This window comes from Pelophylax lessonae, assembly GCF_965119305.1.
Source record: "Pelophylax lessonae genome assembly, chromosome: 10".
Classification (NCBI taxonomy): Eukaryota; Metazoa; Chordata; class Amphibia; order Anura; family Ranidae; genus Pelophylax; species Pelophylax lessonae.
The window spans coordinates 156,734,710-156,751,757 of NC_138777.1; the positions used below are offsets into that span (position 1 = coordinate 156,734,710).

At 45.6% G+C, this 17,048-nt stretch overlaps 2 protein-coding genes across 2 annotated transcripts in view; one reads left to right on the forward strand and one right to left on the reverse strand.

Annotated features, from left to right (window-relative positions):
• The window catches only part of EIF1AD (eukaryotic translation initiation factor 1A domain containing), a 45,242-nt gene extending 44,016 nt beyond the window's left edge, over window positions 1-1,226 (reverse strand). Inside the window, exon 1 of the mRNA XM_082270178.1 lies at window positions 1,112-1,226. The gene's annotated coding sequence lies outside the window, so the exon portion shown is untranslated. The remainder of the gene's footprint in view (window positions 1-1,111) is intronic.
• A 91-nt stretch (window positions 1,227-1,317) lies between these two features.
• Window positions 1,318-16,607, forward strand: BANF1 (barrier to autointegration nuclear assembly factor 1). Its single transcript, XM_082270813.1, has 3 exons — window positions 1,318-1,387; window positions 9,741-9,885; window positions 16,343-16,607. The coding sequence occupies exons 2-3, from the start codon at window positions 9,760-9,762 to the stop codon at window positions 16,487-16,489; spliced, it is 273 nt and encodes a 90-aa protein (XP_082126939.1). The 5' UTR covers window positions 1,318-1,387; window positions 9,741-9,759; the 3' UTR covers window positions 16,490-16,607.
• The last annotated feature ends 441 nt before the right edge of the window (window positions 16,608-17,048 follow it).

Here is a 17,048-nt window from a genome sequence, read left to right on the forward strand (position 1 = left end):
TCCACCCTAAATTTACACTTACTTCCATCTTCTCGCTCCTGGTCACCTGAAAAACAAATGGATAATCGCAATTTTTTTTTTTGTTACTTACCTTGTAGAGAAAATATACTTACCTTACTTCCTTCTTCCTCCCCTCAGCGGCCACGGCGATTCATCACTTCCTGGCTTTTGCAATGATTCCTGGGAGCTGAACGTCATCACTCCCAGGAATCATTGCGCCTGCACCGGCCCCGACGTCAGTTCCGGGGCGCGCGTGTCATTCCCTTCTAAACAGCTTCTGGGCATGCCCAGAAGCTGTGGAGGGATGACGCACGCGCACCGGAAAGGACGGCGGGGCCGGCGCAGTGCATCGTGGGACCGAAGAAGGAAGAGGACGCCGAAGAGGATCGCGCTGGCTTTAAGCTGCCCACACCTGAGATGGCAGCGCTGGAGAATACTTTTTCAAGGTAAGTATTTCTCCTAAAAGGTAAGTGCAACCCGGGACAGATCAGAGGCTAGCCATTGTGGAATGTACTAGCCCTGACTGTCCTGGGGTATTTTTATTAAAAAAAAAAGTAGAACCTGGGTGGAACTACGCTTTAACTGACCAATTCAATATCCCAGGAGTTTAATTAACTTGATGCTATACTCTGATTAATAAGTGTTCCTTAAATGTATTTTTTGAGCAGTGTACATGAACTTGTGTTTTTTTTCAACCTGACCATGTAATGACAGCATTAAATGAAGTGTCATTCTGTGATACATCAATAGAGTTTAAAAAGGAAAGAATGAATTGTAACAATATATCCCACCACAACTACACAATGCACACAGGCTGGTGTAAATGCCCCTTGCTTTGACTCTTCACATCAGCATACTGCTCAGTCAGGGAAGTATAACAGCCAGACAACCAGCATTCTCAAATATAAAATATTGCTGTCCCAATAACATATTTGCTGCAAGTTATTCTTATGGGACTTATACCTTTTACTGCAATACAACTTTTATCGCATTTATGTAAATGTTGAAAGTCATGTTAATAAATTAAAAAGAAAGGGAAAGCCCTATTATTCTATTTTACATACCAGTGAAAGATACATACAACATACACATGCTCTGCACAGACTATTACCTGACACTCTCGGGACACCGCAGCTTCCACCTCAGTCTTGGAGTACAAAGATGGCCGCCCATTGAAAAGACTGAGGTATTGGAGTCTTCCGGTGACTTCACACTCGGTTCTAATGATAAGATCGATGAACATGGCTGCCCACAGAACGCAGCTCACGTGGGTATAGTCAACTTCCGCATTCTCTTCCTACAGGAAGTGCATAGGGTTCACACCCCGGAAATAGATCGTCTTGTCGTGAAGAGGCTTGGCGGGAAGGAAGCGAAGTTATTCTTAAAGGTGCGTTAATGTTGTGTTTTTATTATTAAGAGGCTGTATTTGTACAATGAGGGGTGATGTACAGGCGCCTCAACGAAAGACATATCCGGTTATATAAACAGTTCGGGGCTATAATGTGTTGTAGGACTTTTAGGAGGTGCGCTTTTGAAGAACTACAAGTTCTGGCGGCCTTTGTGAGCGTTTTGTTTAGCGGCAGATTGCAGCACTGCTTTGTAATATGCCGCAACCTCTATCTAGTCTGTATATTGATGAGTGAAGTGACGTTTAGATGGAGCGACCACTAGAGGGCAGCACACCATACAGACAAAACGTGCACAGAGCTTCATGCCAGCTTAAAGGAGAAGTACAGCCTAAGGTCGTTTGCCTGTACTTCTATAGATCACGGGAGTGCAGTTCGCTTTGCAATCCTGAGACCCATTTTCAACAGAGCTGAAGTCCGCTCTCTGCTGACGTCACAGAGTCGGTCCAGGCACTGTGTCATCACGACGTCACAGAGTCAGAATCCACCTACATAGCTCCTAAAGCCCCGTACACACGCACCGATTGTCGGCCCAACGATCGGCCGTCTTTTGTCCAGTGCTGTAGTGTTGGTTGAAAAGTGCTGAAGACTGCACACAAATTTTGTCGGCCAACAACAACCAACTTCAGAAGTGATGTCATGTGATGGTTAACTTTCCGTGTATTTTTCTTCTTTGAGCATGCCCAGGCTTTTGTCGGCCGAAATCTGTACTGACTGACGAACAATCGGCCGTTCTGGTGACGGCCAACAAAAATTCTAGACCAGATTTTGTTCGGCCGAAAAGTCGCAGTCGGTTGTCGGAAGCATCATACTAACAAGCCGACAATCGGACGTTGGCCGGACATTTACGGCCGACAATCGGTACGTGTGTACGGGGCTTAACTGTCCCTGATTTGGGACAAAGTCCCTCTGCCCCTCATTTGTCCCTCATTTTGGTCTGATCTATATAGTTGTATATAAAATGCACTCTTTATATTTCAAAAAGTGTTTCCCTAGTGCTAAACCTTTCATCCATTTTCTAAATTGCTGCATTTACAATTCTGTACGTTTTTAAAAGCCAATATAAAAGAATAATGGTAAAAAAATACTGGGTTTTCCTAATTGCTTTTTTAATAATTAATACTTATAATTCTCCTTTACGGGGGTGTGGCAGGAGGCGTGTCCCATGCCTGCATGCTTTTGCTAATAGGCGTCCCTCAATCCCATCTCAGAACATTGGAAGGTATGAACCTAGATCCCTGGACCGACAACCGTCTCAGCCTCTCAGCGAGCCCCTAAAAACCTGAGCTGCCTGCTCCACAGCTCAGTGCTCCAGTGAGCGAGGAGGGGGCAGAGAGCTGTAAGTGCCGGTTCACACTTGTGCGATGCGGGAATGCTACAAATATGCAGCGTGATCCCGCATCGCATCCGCACATCTGGCAGTTCACACTGCCATATGCGATACGCAGGGGGTGTCAATTAAATGTTAACGACACCCCCAGTTTGATCGCAGTGCGATCTGACAGTTTGCACAGAATCGGATCGCACAAGTGTGAACCACTGTGCGATCCGATTCTGATGCGGCTGAAAAAAAGCCTCATGTGCGTGTTTGGTTCGGATACAGTGCAAATTCAGCCATACAAAGTGTATGGCTGAACTCGCATCCGCACAGATCATCACATATACTGAAGGAACAGTGCGCTCCGATATTACATGCGATCAGCGCATCCGCACAAGTGTGAACCGGCACTAACAACCAAGTGACCAGCGGTGTCCGAACGCTTGGTTCTCAGTGTAGAAGCGCTGGGGGACAGATGCAGCATCAAACCGATGTTGCATCCACCTAGGTAAGTATGAATTTAAAAAAAAAAAAAACATATAGCCCTTCTAAGGAAGGCAGGGTTTCCTGGCTGTCTTTGACTTGACTTTGTCTGTTCGATCCCAGAACTTTCCTTTCCCACCAAAGCTCTGCTTGATTGACTGATCTATTTGATCGGCTGCTTTACTAGCTGTTAAGGACTAGTAAACTAACAGCCAAACTAGAAGTGACTAAATCCTTGTTGCCACTTGTTTCATACACCATAGAGACAATTGGGGAACCAACATTCCTCCATCTTTATGGCAGCAGAACCACCCACAAGCAGCCCTGGACTCCCCCCATGGGATGGTAGGGCTTGGAAACAATAGCGTATTGGGGGGAAAAGCTGCAGCCACGATCTAGATAATCATCACCACTTCCTGATGAAGGTGTGTGTGTGTGTGTAAATATATATCACTTCTGAAGTGGCTCCAAAATGCATTACCAACCCCACCCCGTGATGTGGTGGTAGACAGACCATGCCCCGGCCTGTGCCCAATCAACAGTGGGGGACAGGGTGGGCAGCCGCTGAGAGCAGAAGAGCTGCCATTAACAGGCAGAGTATGTGCACTGGACTACGCTAGGGGCTAGAACCGGAGCGGACTTCCAGATGGAAAGAAAAATGGCACAATGTCTAAATGACAATGCATTTTGAGGCCTCTGCCTCTTTTTTATAAAATATAAATCTTAACTGTGAAGTAGTCCTTTTAAACAACAATGCGGTTTTTCCAGCTGAAATTTGAAAGGGACGAGTGCAATACATCATAATAAACCTACTCAACCGGAAATTCTACAAATGTATCCCAGCAACCTATGTATACAACTTTCACACATATGGTCCACTTAGAAAATCAACCCATTATTATAGAGTGAAACAAACTTTCTGTTGTCAGGTAAGAGGCTAAACCTCGGAATGTCGTAACACTAGGTTCACATCTCTGCATTTTGTGTAGCTCGCAGTTGCATGGGTACAGCACCCATTACATTTTAATGGGCTGATGTTCCAGCAGGGAAAAGGTCCCTGTGCCTTTTCTAAAACTCAGGTGCACAGAAATTGCATGGTAATGTGGTTTCATACACCTGAAAACATTCTGCATTTTCCGATGTGTGCAGTGCTATTAAGAAATAATGGCACCCCCATGCTCTGCATATGAGCAGCACATTTTGGGTGCAGTAACACTTGCGATTTACACGCTTTCCCCCACCCACAATAGTGTGATTCTAGCCTTAGTTCAGGATAGCAATTTTGGGGTCCTTTCACACGGGCGATCCGTATGTCCGTATTTCATCCATTTTTTTGCGGATGAAAATCTGACATAATGCGTGTCAATGGGATTGCGGATGTCAGCGGATGACCATCCGCTGACATCCGATTTGCGTCCTTTCCAATCAGTTTAGTTTTTTTGAACGGAAGAGAACCCTATTTTTCTTCCGTTTAAAAAAAACGGAACGGACGCAAAAATGGATGTCAGTGGTGTGATTCGCAATCCCATTGACACGCATTATCTTCGTTTATCATCCGCAAACGGACATACAGGTGTCATCCGTGTCTTTAGAAAAAAAAAAAAAGTGCCGGAGCGGGGTCTGCCCCGTGTGAAGGGACCCTTACACTACAAACTTCTCATCTACCTGACATCTCTCTTTTTCAATCTCAGTCCTATCATCCCCGCCTATCTTTAGGGGCATCCAGAATCATGTACTTTAAATCAGTTTTCTTATGATCCTGCTCTGAAAATCCAGGCTGCTTATTACAGTTAGAACACCTGTGTTGGGCTAAGCGACCCTTCATTTGTTGTGTAGTTTCTTCCATGTAAAGTAAATTACACGAGCACATAAATAACATATGATGACCGGCAGGCGTAATGTCCCTGCAATTTTAAACTCCTGCCCACTTACTGCATGTACTGTATAAATAATGCACCATTTCTCATTAGGCTGCACTGCGACATAGAAAAGATCCACATCTTCTAGATCCCAAAATTATTCTTTGTACCCTGGTTTATTTTTTTTAAGCAGAGGCCCTATAGCCGGGGTCCTCAATAGGTGGACTCCAGGCCACGTCCGGACCCAGGCACGCTTAAATCTGGACTGCCGAAGAGGTCTGTGCCGAAGCAGCTGCCTGTTTGTTTTCAAGATCACTGGTTGCTAGATCACCGGCCGCCTGGCGTCTAGCAACCAGTGATGTCACATGCCTGCCGCCGAGCATTCACAGCGGAGGATCAGGGGAGGACTGACCATTCGGGCCCCGTGGGAGGTTCTGTCTCCGCAATTTAACTTGTTGCAGAGTGGTCTCCGTACATGCTCCCCACGCACGCAGACTTCTTTTCCTGATGAGAGGAGTGGACAGCATTCAGAGCAGAGAGCTCAGTGTTCGGCCAGAGAACAGGGAACACCCCTGCAGGAGAGCCGTGCATAGCAAGCCCCGCCCCTCCCCTGCAGCTCTGATCTCCCGATTGAAATATAGATCACACAGCAGCTCTAGATCCTGGCTGCCTGAGCCCAGGGGAGAGCAGTCTGGGGCCATAATTGTGAGTAGCAGACATACCCCCTCTCTCTCACCCTTACCCCCTCTTTCTGTCTCCTCTCTCTCACCTCACCCTTCTCTCTCCCCCCTCTCCCTGTCTCTCTTCCCCCTCTCTCTTTCACCCTCCCCCCTCCCATCTCTCTCTCCCCCTCACACCCCCTCTCTCTCTCTCTGTCTCACTCAAGTAAGTGCGGGAATGCCGAATGCTTGCACGTAAAATAAATCTATAATTTTAACTATACAGAAATGTTTTTAAAAAGATTAATGTATTTCACCTGCATATCCACTGAAAATACACAGCAAAAAATAGTTTGTACTACTGTAAACCATAAAAATGAAGTCTCACTGCATTTTTAAAGAATTAGCACGAACTACTTTTGAAGTCGCCGCAACTGAAGTTGCGGCAGTGGAAACGGGCCTAATTGAAATCAATGGCTTTTGACTTGCTGTGCGACTTGACATGTGTCAAGTCGCACAGCAAGTCGCACTAGTGGAAACTGGCACTAAAACCTTGGATTGCTAGTAACTTGGTCTGCGAGTGTTTTGCAAGATGAGCACATTTTTTTTAACGTAATATACCAGCGATGTCTTGCAATATGAGTAGCATCGAGAAGCGCCATCTATGTGTAGTATGATCACAGTTTTAATGTAAAAGTGGAATGGCACTCACAATGTTAAAAACCTTAACCAGCGTTAAGGAATCTGGTGCTCATCTGCGTAAAGCCTGCTTCCTGGGGATCTCAGAGACACTCCCAGCCAGGTGGGGCGGGTGTAACGTGCATTTGGAGCACCTGGAGGTTACTTCAACAGTTCCCCAGTGTCTCCGAGTTCTTCAGGAAGCACCGGGAGCCATCAGCTCCCTGGACCTCTGGTAACGTATACACTTAACGCTGAATATTGTTTTTCACATTGTAAGTGTCATTCAGCGTTTTTTTATATTAAAGTGTTTGTTGCCCTAAAAAAAAAAAAAAAAAATCCTGTTCCCTTAAAGCATGTTATACAGCACAGTGCTTGTGCTGTGTCCTTTGACCCCTTGTAATACCTGACCGATCCTGGATCCTGCCTGCTTCTGCCTTCCCCCCCTGTACACTGACCACGGTTTATCATGGCTGCTGAGCCTTGACACCGTGGTCAGTTTACGTGCCTCCGTCTTTCGCTGCTATCTGCAGCTCTCCTCTGTCTCCCTCTGTCCTCCTCCCTGCCTGTCAGCTCACTCTAGCTCTACTCCCCTCCCCGCTGCTACAAAACAATGTGATCTTTTATACCATCCCCATTGTTAGAGAAGAACATGTGTCCTAGTGTCTGTGCTTCATAAAAAAAAAAAAAAAAAAGCCAATTTCTACCTGATTTTACAACACCTCCCAGAGCTCACGTGACTCCTCAGCTCTCTCCTCCCTGCCACCCCGGCTGACATCAGCGGGAGTTCTCCGCCCTGCCCGCTGGTGCTGTCAGACGGGGAGAGGGAAGAGCCGGAAGTCATGTGAGTGCCAGGAGGCACTGTGAAATCGGGTAAAAAAAATTGTCTTTTTTTTTTTTTTTTAAGCACAGACACTAGGACACATGTTCTTATCTAATAATAGGGATGATCTAAAGGTCACATAGTGGCTTAACATCCACTTTAAAACCGTGATCATACTACAGTGCACTTAGATTGCTCTTCTCTTTTTGTTCATTGTGTCACCCGATTAGGACTGCAGGTTAATTTGTTTTATTTTTATAGTAAACTTATTTCGTATTGCTGTAATCCACTTCTGTATCCACTTCTCAAAAAAAAAAATTAAAGGAACACTTTGAAAACACAACATCAGATCTCAATGGGGAAAAATATCATGCTAGATATATAGACTGGATAATGTGTTAGGAATGAAAGGATGTGCTTAGGGCGAACCTGCTCTCATCTGTGAAAAGCACAGGGCACCAGTGGCGGACCTGCCAATTCTGGTGTTCAATGGCAAATGCCAATCGAGTTCCACAATGCCTGGCAGTGAGCGCAGTGCCCACTAGAGGATGTCGAGCCCTCAGGCCACCCTAATGAAGTCTGTTTTCTGATTGCTTGGTCAGAGACATTCACACCAGTGACCTGCTGGAGGTCATTTTGTAGGGCTCTGGCAGTGCTCATCCTGATTCTCCTTGCATAAAAGAGCAGATACCAGTACTGCTGATGGGTTAAAGACCTTTTACGGCCCTGTCCAGCTCTCCTAGAGTAACTGCCTGTCTCCTGGAATCTCCTCCATGCTCTTGAGACTGTGCTGGGAGACGCAGCAAACCTTCTGGCAATGGCACGTATTGATGTGCCATCCTGGAGGAGTTGGACTGCCTGTGCAACCTCAGTAGGGTCTAGGTATCGTCCATGCTACCAGTAGTGACACTGACCCTAGTCAAATGCAAAACTAGTGAAAAAGTCAGAAAATAGGAGTGGGGGAAAAAAAAGTGTCAGTGGCCTCCACCTTTAAAACCATTCCTGTTTTGGAGGTCATCTCATTGTTGCCCATCTAGTGCATCTCGTTAATTTCATTAACACCAAAGCAGCAGAAAGCGATTAACAATCCACTCTGCTACTTAACTGACCAGCTCAGTATCCCAGGAGTTTATTTGTCTTGATACTCTATCCGATTAAAAAGTGTTACTTTAATTTTTTAAGCAGTGTATGAATAAATGGTTGTGGAACCTATGGGGAAGTTTGCTTTAATATATGAGTGCGTTGGTTTACAATCACGTTTCCGGAATGAATTATGCTCGCAATCCAAGGTTTTACTGTATTTCGTCATTGAAAATGACGTGTTTCACCTGCCTCTTATCTCAAGATTATATGATATTGCCTGATATTGTTCTACTTTAGCCAATTCACTTGCAATAATGCTATCTAGGTATCCCTGAACTCTAAATTTGTTGCACATCTCTGATCACAACTTACGTTGTTTCTGGTTGCTGACAATCCTAGTTACCCTGCCTGCACAGTTGGCTTCTGATGATAGATCTAAGGGTACAAGGAGGGTTAAAGCTCTCAAATGATAGCAATTGATTCCTAGCATTCAGTTTAACATGCTAATCTGATTGGATGCATGCATCTTCAGTATAGATTAGAGTATCCAGAAAAGGGATCTTGTTGCCCCTATGTTAATATTGAAGTTGCTCTCCAGACAACCTACATTTATCTTGTCATTAAAAAGGTGTAGGGTCTCAATGTTGCCCTGTCAGATGCAGAAAAAACATCATCATTATAGCGCCACCATGCGGCACAATAAGGTCGGTGCAGGTCACCTGTATAGATGTCTCTGTTCTCAAAATTATCCATATATGTCCAAATGACAGAGCAACATTGGAACCCATGGCTACTCCACAAGGCTGCGGTAGAAATTATCCTGTAAAAGTAAGTAGTTGTGAGAGTTATTAAAAAAGAGTTATTATAAACAGCTGAATCTGTGCATCATTATATTTCCTACTGCTCTTTATCAACTTAATAGCAGTGGCAGTCTTGTTGGGGTATAGCCATATATAGGCTATTAACATCCCAGGTAGCTAATATTTAATTCCCTTTACATCTAGACACTGATACTCATTTCTGCTCACTAGCATCCTTGATGAAAGACCTTGTGTTCTGGACAAGAGGGGCCAAAATCTTGTCCAAAAAATGTGCAGTCTGTACAAAAATCGACTCTCTCCCTGAGACAATTTCGGGGGGACGCTCTTTATCCTTGTGTATCCTGGCTAAAATGTACATAACAGATATTCTTGGATGTGTCAGTGACCAAAATTCACTGAAATCACATGTTTATGGCATCTTTAAAAGCTTGTTTTCAAAATGACATCCTGTTTTTTTCTTACTCACCTTTTTTAGAACTAAATTTTTTATACACCTTCATGCAATTTATACTCCATATACTCCTATATTTATACTGAAGTCCATATTCAGTTTATTTTCTTATTATTTTCATAATGTGTATGCTTATGTTTATAAAATCTATTCTTCTAGTTGAATAAAACCATTTAAGATGTCTTCCACATCGCAAAAGCATCGGGATTTTGTGGCTGAGCCTATGGGAGAGAAGTCTGTTCAGTGTGTTGCTGGTATTGGCGAAGTGCTAGGACAGAGGTTAGATGATAAAGGCTTTGATAAGGTAACCATAAAAAATGTTTTTTTCTTTAAGCTGATCTTAAAGACAGTAATAATGTAAGACATCATGTTGCAGTATGCTGATTTTGCTGATGATATTGTTTTTACACACATACTTTCTAACTATATACATTTTGGGGGGAAATATATATTTTGTCTATCGCCCGTCGACAGACGCAGCCTCATCTTCATGAGCTGAGTGGGTTTATGCTCCTCCTATCAGGAGTAGTCTAGTCAGTAAAATTTAAATAGGAGTAGGACCTAGGTCCATCTTTGTGTAGCCCTGGTGCTATACTCGACAGTGTTTCTCTAGCAGGCAAAATCACTTCATTTCCTGCTACTGTGCCGAGGTTACTTTCTGCCTTTCTACATGCTGTGATAGATTCAAAATGAAGTGTGTCTGAGGTGGTAATGTATTGGGAGTCTCTGCGGGCATATCCTTGCACTTTCTGCTATCAATTTGGATTAAAGGGGTTCCCTGCAGACTGCTGTGATCCGGGGTAGATACTGCGATCAGCTCTCTTAAAGGGACAGTACTCAGTTTTTTGCGATTTGCACTATGGAGTCCCAAACTGGAAAATCACCCTCAGACCCACTCTGTGCGACTCCCGGACAGTCCGGATCGCAGTCGCTGGCCGCGATTTCAGCAGCCCTGGAAAGCCTGGCAACTAAAGTTGATTTAGTCATGAAAAAGGTTAATAGCCGAAAATGGCCGATGCCTTCTCCTTCTATGTAGGCGTCTTCTGATTCAGAGGCTGATGGGGTCGCCCCGGAGGGGTCGCTGTCCTCGCAGTCAGAAGGTGAAGAGGACCTGTCTTCAGTGCGGGAAACTTTAAAATTGGCTGATGAACCCACGACGGCAGGGACGTGGTTGGCTTTTGGCTCCCGAAAGTCTCCGAAATCTGGCAGGGTTTTCCCTTGTCCAGACACCTTTCACGATATTGTGAATGACCAGTGGCGGCGCATTAAGCATGTGTTAGTGGTGCCTAAACACTTTACACGCTGTTATCCTTTTGCTGAACAGGTCTCCAACCGTTGGATGGTGCCACCTAGGTTGGACCATCCAGTTTCCAGATTGAACTAATCTACCCTGGTGCCTGTTTTTACGAATCCAGTGGACAGGCGGGTGGAATACCTTTCCTGCCATCTTCATGTACTGGCATGTAATTCCTTTTTAAAACCTGTTTTTGTGTCTGTGTTGGTTTCAGACGGTGACGGAATGGATTAGGGGGTTGCGGGAGTCTTTGGACCCCAAGACTGTTCCTCTGGCACATCTGGAACCGTTGGACCAGGTGATGCAGGCTCTGGTGTTCCTGTGTGATGCGTCTATGGATGCTGCTCCCCTGGTGGCCAGGGTCTCAGTTATGGGCATTAAAGCGGTTGTAAACCCTATAAAAAAATAAAAAATAAAAAAAAAAACCTGCAAGACAAAGGCATAATGAGCTAGTATGCATCGCATACTAGCCCATTATGTTTAACTTACCTTAAAACGAAGCCTCGACACGGACCCCCGGACATCGATGCGGGCGCTGCTATGATCCCTCGTCGTCTCTTCCGGGTTCGGCGGGTCCGGCGCGCTGATTGGCCGGAAGAGACGGCTCCAGCGCGCTGATTGGCCGGAGCCGCGATGACGTCACTCCCGCAAGCTCCCGGCAAGTTAATTGAAGGTCCCCCCGGACCTTCAGAGCGCATGCGGCTGCATGCACTGTAAATATCTCCTAAACCGTGCCGGTTTAGGAGATATTATTTGTACCTACAGGTAAGCCTTATTATAGGCTTACCTGTAGGTAAAAGTGTCAAAAAGCGGGATACAACCGCTTTAAGACACATGATCTGGTTGAAGAACTGGTTGGCTGACCAAGCTTCTAAAAAGGCCTTAGTCGAATCTCACCTTTCTGGGAGACAGGATGTTTGACGACTCATTGGATGAGTTGATCAAGGGAATGACTGGTGGGAAGAGTACTCTTCTTCTTCCTCAAGCTTCCAAGGGTAAGACACCACGTCCTAAGTGGGGTCCTTCCTTTTCTGCTCACAAGCGTTTTTTGTTTCGTACTTCCGGGGCGCAAGAAAAAGGTAACGTGTTCAGAACTTCTGAAAGTGCTAAAAACCCTTGGAGCAAGACCAAGGCCAGTCAGTCTGGTGCGGCAAACAAGTCCTCTTCAGCATAAAGGGGCGCCCTCACCCGGCTCAGGGGTGGGGGGACATCTGCGCTTCTTTCAGGAACCCTGGTCTTCCTTCATTCAGGACGATTGGGTTCACAAACTGGTTTGTTCCCGGTACAAGATCAGTTCTGAATTCAGAAATTCGGGTGGACTCTGCCCTGACTTCGTCTGTGCGGGGGTCACCTATCTGGGGCTGATCCTAAGAAAAGCTATAAGCTAGAATCAAGTTAGGGTCACTCATTCCCTCCTCCTTTTCTCCCACATATACATATCTTCACTGCTTTGTTAGTAACAACAGCTTTACAGAATTGTCCACTGAACTTCTGAGCTTTAAACAAACTTCAGGCAAACTTTAAACTTCAGACAAAAGGGAAAAAAAAAGATCTCTGACATTTAGCCGCCTTGCTAAGCCTGGAGACTGTGGGGGAGATCAGCTGTTGATTACGAGTAAACAAGCATCTACTGGCAGGAAAAGACTCTGCATCTCACCATCCTCTTTATTCCTCCTCACATACAGACAGTCTTTTTAGCAGTCTGGCAGGCTCCTCCAGATTCCTCCGTGGGGGTTCACTATTTCCCAGTTGAGCAACGGTCAGGGAGCAGGCGCTTTCTCGCTGACCAACAGCAGGAAGGAGGGAAGAAAGGTATCGAGCGGTAATATCGGGCAGTTAGGTGACTAGAGGTTCAGGGGATCCAGAGAGCATGGAGCTCCGTCTCCGTCACTGCCTGGGTACATTAGCACATTTAAATGGCCGGATGTCCTTAATTTTAGAGTGTAGAGTCACGGGTTGAGCCTTGTTCAGTTTCCTGGACTGAGGTGCAGGTGATTGTGAACTACAATCAACTGCTGGAATGGGCGACACACTGGATATCCTAGATCCTTATGGTCTTCCCAGTCTGGGCAGCGAGCGCAACCCGACTGCAGCTCCACGCTTGTTTGGCCGCAACGTAGCCCCACTGGACGGGGGCTGGCCAGCGAGTTAAAAACATCTCCCGAGGACGCATAGCCCTAGTCCAGACCCTGGTCATCACCTGAGTCGCAGCGTACCTCTGGCCTGCAGCACCCCATTCCAAAATGGTGCGGTGGTCTGCCTGAAATGGTTCCTGCCCAGTTCCAAGGTATGGTGGGTAGTGCCCCCTTCCCTCCAGTGAATCCTTGGGGTGGAAACGGGCCCCTCCCTGGGTTGGTAGGCTCCCCCATTGTGTCCTTCTTTCCCAAGGGCACTCCTCATTATTGGAGTCCTGCCTGCCAAGTCTCTTTCACCTAGCTTCCACCTCAGTAGCCCCCACGGGTGGCCATACCTTTTACATGTATTGGGGTGTTCAGTGGTGATGGGGCCGGGGGGGCAGGGGCGTGACGCCAGCTGACCAGTCTGCAAAAATTCTGGAGTGATTATCCTGGTGGGGGGAGTCCAGGCTGCCAATCAACCATCCTGGAAATTCGGACTATCAGGCTTGCCTATCCCTGTGGACGGATCGTCTGTGGGGGTGCCCGGTATGGATTAAATCGGACAACGCCACAGCTGTGGCATATGTCAATCACCAAGGGGGCACCAAAAGTGCCCTAGCGGCCAGAGAAGTGGCCATCATTCTAAGGTGGGCAGAACGCTTTGTTCCAGCCCTCTCTGTTGTGCACATTCCAGGGGTGAAAAATTGGCAGGCGGACTACCTCAGTCCGCAGACGCTGGAGGTGTTTCAACAACTGTCTCTGGTGGGGGGACTCCCGATGTGGACCTGTTGGTCTCTCGTCTCAACCAAAAGGTTCAGAGGTTTGTGGCATGGTCTCTGGATTCTCTGGCCAACGCCTCGAACGCTCTGGTTACCCCTTGGGGTCGGTATCGGATAATGTATACCTTTCCGCCACTACAACCTGTGCCGAGACTTCTGTGCAGAATCAAGGCAGAAGGGATTCCAGTCATTCTGATGGCCTTAGACTGGCCTCGCTGGTCTTGGTACACAGGCTTAGTAAGGCTGGAAGCCGATGCCCCTTGGAGACTCCCTCTCAAGGAAGATCTTTTGTCTCGGGGACCGATCTTCCATTCTACTTTACGCTCGCTGGCTTTAATGGCCTGGCTATTGAAAGCCAGGTACTTGGGGAAATAGGGTTGTTGGATTCGGTAGTTCCTACACTGTCAAAAACGAGGAAATCTACTTCTAGGAAGATTTATCGAGTTTGGAGGGCGTACATTACTTGGTGTGAGTCTCAGAGCGTTTCCCCCGTTCCTTTTCGGTGTCCCGCCTGCTGGAGTATCTACAAAGAGGTGTAGTTCAGGGTTTGGCCCTGGGCACCATCAAGGGCCAGATTTCTGATTTGGCAATCTTCTTCCAGTGCCCATTAGCCACAAATTCCTTGGTTCACACTATCGCTCCTCCGGTAAGGATCCCGGTGCCTCTGTGGGACCTCAATCTGGTACTGTGGGTTCTTCAAAAACCGCCCTTTGAAAATATTCGTAAACTTCCTCTGCTTACTTTGTCATAGAAGGTGGCCACCTTGGTGGCTATTACTTCTGCACATAGGTTGTCAGATTTGGCTGCGTTGTCCTGTCGGTCACCTTACCTGGTGGTTCACAGGGACAAAGTGGTGCTACGTCCCTGCCAGTCGTTCCTTCCTAAGGTCGTCTCGGTTTTCACTTGAACAAAGACATGGTGTTGCCTTAATTGTGTCCCAAGCCTAAGCATCCTAAAGAGATTGCCTTACATTCCTTGGATGTGGTTCAAGCAATCGGTACATTTGGCGGCGACTGAGACGATTCGGAAATTGCGTTCCTTATTTGTCCTTACAGATGGGTCTCGTAAGGGACAGGCCGCATCTGCTGTGACCATTTCCAGAATGATAAGGCAGACGGTGGTGCAGTCCTATTCCATTAAGGGTCAGATTCCTCCTTTTTCCTGTTAAGGCACATTCTACAAGGGTGCTTAGTGCCTCCTGGGCCTTCTATCCTCAGACGTCAGTGGTCCAGGTTTGCAAGGCGGCCACCTGGTCGTCTGTGCACACTTTCACAAAATTTTGGTGGATGTATTCGCATCTGCGGATGCTGCTTTTGGCAGCAAAGTTTTGCAGGCTGGAGTTAGAGGCTTAAGCCTCTTGAGAGTGTATATATATATATAATTTTTTTTTTTTTTTTGGTAGGTGAGATCCAGTTTTTCCTGGTTGGCTACGTTTAGCCTTTTTTTGAAAATGTTATTGCTGTGTTTTCCCCACCCCTCATGTTGACACTGCTTTGGGATGTCCCAAGGGTCAAAGATGATATGGAGCTGTGTCTGTCGATGAACGATGGAGAAAATTGGATTTTTGTCTTACCGTAAAATCTTTTTTCTCTGATGTTTTTTGACGGACATGGCACCCACCCCTCTGAGTTGGGTTATGTATTCTTCTGACACTGCTTGTTACAAAACTGAAGTCCTGTAGCAGGAAGTTGGAGTATACCCCCTAGGACTGCCCTATAGGCCTAGTCCATTCTTTTCCGCCTAGTGTCCTACTTCTATGGAGAGCAAAATAACCCAAGGGTCAAAGAAGTTATGGAGCTGTGTCCGTCAATGAACATCAGAGAAAAGGATTTTACGGTAAGATAGAAATCCATTTTTTGTTTTTAAATTTGTGGTTATAATTACTTCAACCCTCTGGCTTTAGTCTGCTTGATCTTTTTTCTGGACCTGCCTTGTTTATTTTAGCTTACTTCCCTGAAGCCAATGGTTAGGTTTTCAAGGTAGAGGGCTGCATTGGGTTTGGGCTCCCGCGGGACCCAACGCAAATCTCGCGGGTGCGGGTGGTTTTACCTCTGCTGCGGGCGGGAGTGGGCGGTCGCACTAAAATCCTCCTATCTTTTGCAGCCAAGGAAGCTGTTCTGTTAACCTTTTATTTTATCTGCATTTGCCATGGTACTGTACAAGTAATCGGCTATGGCACCAGCTACTTGATGACTTGACAATTTGGTCCAGAGCACAAATGGTTGGGACTGTTATCATTCACGGCATGCCTTGAATGTAACTGTTTTCAGGAGCAGGTAAAACTCAATTAAACCTATCAATTTTAATGTTATCCTGAAAAAGTAATTTTCAAGACTTGCTGCCAATGAAAACTGCTTTTTCACTCAACCAAACTGTCAAACCATCAAATGGCTGGTGTCATAACTGATCACATGTGCAGCACCATTCCAACTGCAGATCAAACAGAGGCTAGGCCTTCCTTAGCTGTAAAGTAAAGGGGGGTTAGTTCACGCTTAATATCAATTGAGTTTAGTTCTGCTTTAGGAAGCATGTTTACCCTTTTACTAATTCAATATATTTTACTGTTTTTAGGCTTATATTCTCTTAGGTCAATTCCTTGTACTGAGGAAGGATGAAGAACTTTTTAAGGATTGGCTAAAAGATACATGTGGAGCAAATGCAAAGCAAGGAAGAGATTGCTATGGATGCCTTAAAGAATGGTGTGATGCCTTCTTGTAAACCTGTGTTTGCCTTGGTGTCCTCTCTAGCCCAGCTACTGAAGTTTACCATTCATTTATTTGTTGCCCAACAATCCCGAAAGTTACACAAATATGAGTGTTTTATCTGGACTTTTTAACAAATTGGATTGCTACTTCCCAAACTACATTCAGTTTGAAATGATTTGTTCACTTTAATCCTGCATTAGTAATTTGGCCCACACACTTGTTTTAGATGAATGTTTTAACAAATATTAATATGCTATTGCAAATCATTATGGATATTCTTAATTCAAAGTTACAGCATGAATACACCTTTTGAGAAGAATAAAATGTTGTATTTTAAAATTTAACTGACCGTTTTTTCTTTTATTCTTTGTTGCCTTGTGTTTATGAATGGACTGCTCTGGGATTCTTTGTTTACTCTTAATCACACCAGAATTGAAAGGTGCATGAAAAAACTTTTCTTTCTTTAGGTCAATCTGGTTGCTATCAGTAGAATGTGTTTTTCTCATAAATCTGGTGTATTATTATTGTAGCAGCAATTGTTGGACAGTGTACCATGTAAATTACTTGAAAAT

Bases quoted from the DNA above. Each gene is read 5' to 3' on its own strand.
- BANF1 (XM_082270813.1), top strand. From the start codon at position 9,760: ATGTCTTCCACATCGCAAAAGCATCGGGATTTTGTGGCTGAGCCTATG. The intron at 9,886-16,342 runs GTAACCATAAAA...TACTGTTTTTAG, and splicing joins ATGATAAAGGCTTTGATAAG to GCTTATATTCTCTTAGGTCA.